The 6,578-nt window shown below is 56.2% G+C and overlaps 1 protein-coding gene across 1 annotated transcript; it reads right to left on the bottom strand.

Moving 5' to 3' along the window:
* Positions 1-713: 713 nt before the first annotated feature.
* On the bottom strand, positions 714-6,092 carry AMBP (alpha-1-microglobulin/bikunin precursor). The gene is made up of 10 exons (XM_003211162.4): positions 5,783-6,092; positions 4,877-5,019; positions 4,651-4,727; positions 3,993-4,106; positions 3,636-3,737; positions 3,003-3,040; positions 2,264-2,342; positions 2,017-2,184; positions 1,707-1,883; positions 714-843 (listed from the first exon to the last, which is right to left on the bottom strand). Exons 1-10 carry the CDS (start codon positions 5,960-5,962, stop codon positions 812-814), a joined length of 1,110 nt encoding a protein of 369 aa, XP_003211210.2. The 5' UTR covers positions 5,963-6,092; the 3' UTR covers positions 714-811.
* Between the last annotated feature and the right edge of the window lie 486 nt (positions 6,093-6,578).

A 6,578-nucleotide genomic window follows, 5' to 3' on the forward strand; every position in this document is an offset into this window, starting at 1 on the left:
TCTTGAGCACCACAATCCACAGAGCCACGGCAGCCCCTTTAGCCCTCTGCTCTGACCTGAGCCCAGCGCCTCTCCGTCACACCCCACATGGCCCCGAAGTTCCCTTCTGTGGCACCCAAGGCCACAGTCCCGTGCCCCCCTCACCCCGCAGCCTGCTCCGACTCCCAAATCCCCTCCCGTCACCCCTTTGGGATGCTTCTCCCTCCCCACACTCCTCGTTGTCTCCCCCGCCCCCGTGACCTCTCAGCCCCCCCACCTCCGTTTCCCAGCTGGCACCGTGGGCTCCTGCTGAGGCCCGGGGTGCTGTGGGGGCTCTGGGCCCTACATTGCTAGGCTCCCCGTCAGAGCTCCAGGGGGAGCAGGACTGGAAGGGACTGAGGCACCCACACCTGTGGGATGGGGCTGGGGCCGTGCTGCATTGAGCCTCAACACGGAGCTCCACGGTCCCATTGTGCCTTGCCCAGTGTGACAGTGGTGCAGCACAGATTATTCACCCTCAAAGTGAAGCGGGTGCCTGTCCCCCCTCACTGCCCCTTCCCAGCTGCCCCAGGATGTGGGAGCTGACGCACATCCAGTGGGATGACAGAGCCCCATTGGGGTGGAGATATGGACAGGAGGGAATCCCCTGGGGAGGCCAGCAGTGACTCAACAGCATCTCCTGCCTCTCCTGCCCAGCTTCCCGCCAGCTCTGGGATGGACAGTGGGCTCACTGGTCACTTCAGAGACATTTATTCTTGGAGATAGTTCCTGTACAGGCAGGAGCTCCTGTGAGGCTCCTGCTCCTGTGCTCAGTGTTCGTCCTTCACCCTTGTCAGTTTGACAGATGCAGAAACTCCTCATCCTCTGCAAGCAATACAGTGTGCAGTGTGACAGACATCCACAGACACCATCCTCACCCCCACTCATACCCCACAAACAGGTGATGGCTGATGCTTCCTGCTTTGTCCTGATTGGCAGTGATAGGGAAAGAGGTTCAGACCCTCTACACATCCCCTTGCTGTCCTGAGATGTCACTTCATGTCCCACCATAGTGGCATTATTGCACTTCAAACTGGCAGCAGGATAATAGAAAACAGATTCTGCTCCATGACCCCTTACTTTGTCCCCATCTCCCACCTGCGAGGCTACCAGCTACACTTGCCACAACAGGATCAGGTTCACCCAAGGCTGTAGCTAACCACTCTCCGCAGTAAGATCTTCCCTGCTACATTGCTGAAAATGAGACTGCTTGTCCACCCATCCCAGGGGCAGAGCAGTGCCTGTTAAACCTCACAAAGAGGAAACCTCTGTGCTGACTAAAGCTGGAGGGTGATCATACAATCACGGAGAGTTCGTCCCAAGTAGGTTTGGTCCCTATCCAGTGTCAGGATCCCTAATGCCTCCAAATCCTTCAGCTGCTCCTCCTGCAGGCACCTCCTGTTGACACCTCCACTGCTCCCTGCTGTGCTCTGCCCTGCTTACAGCCTTTCCCCCGTTATCATGAGCATTTTGAAGTACAGTCCTGGCCTTGGTGCATTTGTAGCTTATACAGTTCCCATGTGTGACGTCTGTAAATTAACAATCTTTTTTTCCCAATCCATCAGAGTCCCTGGCCCAGGATGGACCAATCACAGCTGCAGGAAGACCCAGCACAGGGACACAGCCTCAAGCAGGATGAGATGCACAAGCAGCACCTGCCTGGTCCCCAGCGCAGCAATAAGCCATACCTGCCTGCAGAGGAGCTCCGCAGTACTCCTTGCACTCCTTCTCTGAGTAGAACTTGTTCCCATTGCCCTTGCAGCCTCCATAGCTGAACCTGATGCACTTGCCCTGAGCCGCATCAAAGGCCCAGCGTATCACTGGTTTCTGGCAGGGCCCCTGGGCGATGGGCAGCCTGCAGGCAGCTGTGGGGAGAAGAGACTGTGGAAGGCTGACAGAACCGGGATCCTGTGCTGCACACACAGGGCTCAGGGCCAGCCTTGGTTCCCTCTGCAGCTCTGTGTCCCCTCGCCCTGGCGTGGCCCCATTCCCACTCACCCTCGGTTCGGCAGGCCTGCAGGCACTCCTTCTCTGAGTAGAAGTTGTTGCCGTTGCCCAGGCAGCCGCCATAGAGGAAAGTCTCACAGGCCATGGAGGAGGTGTTGTAGAAGAAGCGGGAGAGCATCCCGCTGCAGGGTCCCGGGTCCCGGTTCAGCCGGCATGCGTCTGCAGGTGAGCGCAATGCAGGTTGGAGTGGGTGGGGGGGCATGGGGACACCCATTGCAGCCCCTCCACCAGGACTCACCTTCTTTGTTGCCTACGTACGTGGGCAGAGGGCCTGCAGCTGAGCCCTCCTCGGGTGGCAGCACTGCTCTCCGTGTTCTCTGCTCCGGGAGGAAACAGACAGCTGCCGTCAGCCATGCCAACCCCACTTCCCTGGTACCCCCACATGTCCCCAGACATCCGCCTGGGGTCAGCAGGCCATGGTCACTCCATGCCCTGTGGCATTCCCAGCCCTGTATTCATCCCAGGTGGGGACTAGGATCAAACATTTTGGACGATGACACTCAAACAGCCATGCCCTGTGCTGGGCTGAGCATGCATCTCTCCTCACACTGATAGATAGTGGTGCATCCTCCACATATTATATCTGCCCTGTACTGTGCTGTTTCTCTTACAAAGTTCCATCTCCTCTTGAATATCCTTCTAAACTCAACACCATGAGATTGGGACACGTTGGCTGAGAGCAGCCAGAGCATCAGCAGGGCAATGAGCTGCCTCCCCCACCACAGAGGGGGATCCCCAGCCCAGCTGGAGCACTCATGGGCAGGCAAGGGGTAAGGAGACACGAGGCTCTCTGTACAGGAATCTATCCCATGAAAGAATCAGAACAGGGAAGAGACACTGCCTTCTACTTGGAAGTGAGCCTTGGTGCCACCTGAAGCACTCAGGACTCTCATCCCTGCAGTCTGTGTTCCATCCTAACTGGCAAACCCCATCCCCGGCCTTGATCCATCTCAGGAGGTCCTAGCTGGATCACTCACCTCAGGGGCATTGGCAGTCTCCTGTGGGACACATTCACCTAGCCCAGATGACAAGAGAGAAGGTCAGAAGCTTGAGAGTGGTGGCTTTTCAAGTCCTCTCACCATGGCCCTACACTGTGCTCTTACAGGTCCTTCAGGAAGGGGCTCCCTCCTGGCTTCACCCTAACATTCTTCCCTTCTTGCTGTTCTCTACCTCCTGCTCTCAGAAGTACTGCCCTAAAATCCTCATGCCTATCTGCATCAAGCATTTGCTGTCACTCCTTGTTGAGCAAGGCACTCATCACATCCTAGGAGCCCACAGCCATGGGGAGAAGCTGTGGGTGTTCCTGCAGTGTCCTTCTCCAGATATATGAATGGCTCCAGAACAGCTATGTTGGGTTGCATCAACCTGACAGCATAGAAAGAATCCCACCAACTACCCTGGGTACTGCAGAAAACTGGGTGCTTGTGGAGGCCTGGCTGATTCTTAGCCTCATCCCCTTACTATCCCATCCCAGCAAAGCCCTCATTTGTCCTCCCTCCATCCTGGCTGTCCCTTCTCCCCAGCCCTGTGTACCAAGAAGGAACAGCCTTAGCACACGCTCACACTGAGGGCACAGGCAGCAGGAGAGGTGCACACCTCACACAGGTTACCTTTGTTGGCCAGGATGAAGATGGAATCTGCAGGGATGCCCATCTCCAAAGCCAGCTGCTGGAAAGCCTCGGTGAGCTCTTCCCGCAGCTCTGGGCTTCTCCCTGGGTGATGGCAAGGAAAGGACTGTCAGCTGTGTCTGCTGCTTCCAGATCTGAGTTTCTTCCACACAAATCATGTTCATCTCAAACAACGGTCTGGTCTCAATGTTCACTGTATGATACGGCTCTAAGCTGAGCCATAAAATTACACCTCATTTGATGCCAGAGTTGACTGAAGGCACCACCTCCAGAGCTATAGAGCAGTGTTACTGAGCCCACCCCAGAGTTTGCTTGCCCACAGTGCCACAGCAGACATACCATACAGCTTCAGTGTGGTGGTTGGGCCAAAATTACTTGTCTTCTTCATCAGAATGACTGCGTATTCTTCATAGTTGGTGCGAAGCACGTAGGACTTGATAGACACATCCCACTCTGGGTGAGAAAGAGATGAGATACAAAGGACATCATTCCTACCCTTAGGGAGGAACAGGGGTGTAGATGGCAGTCCCAGAACTGCGGAGTGAAATCAGGCAGCTAATTCAAGAAACTATCAGATTACTGGGAGGCAGCTACTGACCTGGGCACAACCCTGACCCTCTTTCACCTCCCTGTTAGTCAAGGAGACTGGAATCCTAGGGTTGCAGATAATAAGATATCACCAACGCTCCTGAAACATGGCTGAGGGGTGCTTATCCCATCTTGGAACCCTGGGGATAGGAGGGATCTGCTGGAATACCTCATAGTCCTGTTTCTACTCAGGCAGCTCTGAAGCAGCTCCCCCGAGACCTTGCTCCCTGCTTTCTTGGTTGGAAATGATCTGAACTATGGAGAGTCTTCTTCTTCCTTGGGCCCTGCTGCCCTGAACCACTCTCCCAGCCACCAGCTGTGTCATCTTCTGAGGTTTGGACCTGGTTCATATCCCCTGACTGCACAGTGGCTCTCAGGACCCAGCAGGCCAGAAGCAAGCCCAACTTACTGGGGTTATAGTAGGTGTATTTGCCAGGGGTGTCAGTTTTCTGGTACTCTCCTGAGACGCGTTTGCAGTCACCTTGCCTGGAGGGAGGAGGAAAACAATCACCTGATTGGGATGACCTCTTTTTTGTTTATTTCATGATAAACAAAAACATGATTTGCTGGAGCACCAAAGCTGGCCATGGCATAGGATCCCTGAAACCCCTGAACACCCACAGCAATGCCCGTACCGCAGCCTGGTGCTGATGGTACTGATCTGGTCAGTGCTGGGGCCAGGGCCCAGTACCAGTGTTCCCATGCTGAACTTCTCCTTGTAATTCTTCATCCATTTGCAGGTGGTGGCAACAGCTACATCATACCATTTCCCATACATCTGTGGGGAAAAAAAGAGATGACTCCACCATGGGATCCCTCCACTGAGGTAGGGCATCCCATAGCTTTCTGCAGAGCTGACATTCTCGTGGCCAGGAAGTAAGTTGGTGAGCTACGGTGCAGGGTGCCGTGGCAAGAGCTCTGAAGGAAAGTGATCAGCACTCAGTAGGATTTCCAACTCCATGGTCACCCATCTCCCATGGCTTCCCAGGCTTTTGAGCTTGGATTTAAACAGTCTGAGGAGTAAGCTGGACAGTTGTTCCCATGGATGCTTACACTAGCAGAGCTCTTTCTCCTGCTCTCTGCCATGGTTTCTTGTATAGGGGCTAGGCAGTCCTCTGGGAGCTGAGAGGGGTCTCCAAGCTCAAGACAGTGTCCCCATGTCCTCTGCCCACCAGGCAGAGTCCTGTACCTGCTGTGTGCCCCAGGAGAGACCAGACCCATGCTGCTGGGTGTGCACAGCCACGCAGGGTGCCTGCTGGAGACCCACAGGCCCACTCCCAGGCAGGATGCATCCCGCAAACATTCTGCATCTCCCCACAGCTCCAGCTGGGCTAATGAACAGGCTGGGACTTGTTTGCCCTGTCCGTGTGTTTGCTGGGGTGAGGCCATCCCAAGGGCTGGGTCCCCATGGCTGGCATCAAGGGAGGCCTGCCCTGCACAGCCCATTATGGGAAATCATCTTCCTTTTGGGAGGAAAGTGAAATAAAACTTCCCCCCATCCCTTCTGCCCTCAAATTCCAGGGACCGCCAAGCCGCTTTACCCGCTCAGGCTCAAAATTCTCCTGCACTTGGATGTCCTCATCCTGGTCACCAATGGGCGTCCCGCTGGCCACAGCGAAGAGGAGTAGGGAAAGAAGACCCCAAAACATCATGCCTGGCAACTTCAGAGTGCTGCTGATCAGGATCGGGGACTCTGCACTGTCCCCTCTGCGCAGCAGCATGACCTTCAGACCACGGAGAGCAGGGCTGCTGGAGCGGCCAACCTGGGGAGGGCCAGGCAGGGAGGCGTGGGCGCAGCTACTGGTCCCACACGCCCGGCCATATGGCCTGGGTTCACCATGGCCTGTGGGGCACAGGGGCGAGCATCCTTCTGAGCTCCTCTCTTCACCTGTTTCAGACCTGGGCCAGCACCTGCCGGTCTGCCTTACGCAATGCTGTGATTCACACTCCTGCTCTGGGATCCTACAGAGAGTCCTGTGCAGGTACAGCACTACCCTGCAGGCAGCAGAGCATCGAGAGGCCCCCAGCACGTGTTGGGGCAGGGGCTGCGCAGGGCAGAGCCCACCTGCCAGCTCCCTCTTGGCAGTGGGGTCAGACCCTCACAGAGGTCCCAGGCAGCTGGGCGGGCCGGTGTCACCCACCCCGAGGGGCAAGCGTGGGTAGCTGGGCACGCCATCCCTCCCCGCTGCTGTTTGCCTTCTCAAGATGATTAACTGAAACCAAACAGCCGGAGGAAACGGCAAACAGAGCAAAGGGCAGGAGCCTCTTTTCCAGCTGGCCCGTAACCCAATATTTGCAGAGCCGGCCCGGGCTGCGGGCACGCTGGCAGAAGCCGGA

Source organism: Meleagris gallopavo, chromosome 19 (assembly GCF_000146605.3).
Source record: "Meleagris gallopavo isolate NT-WF06-2002-E0010 breed Aviagen turkey brand Nicholas breeding stock chromosome 19, Turkey_5.1, whole genome shotgun sequence".
Lineage (NCBI taxonomy): Eukaryota > Metazoa > Chordata > Aves > Galliformes > Phasianidae > Meleagris > Meleagris gallopavo.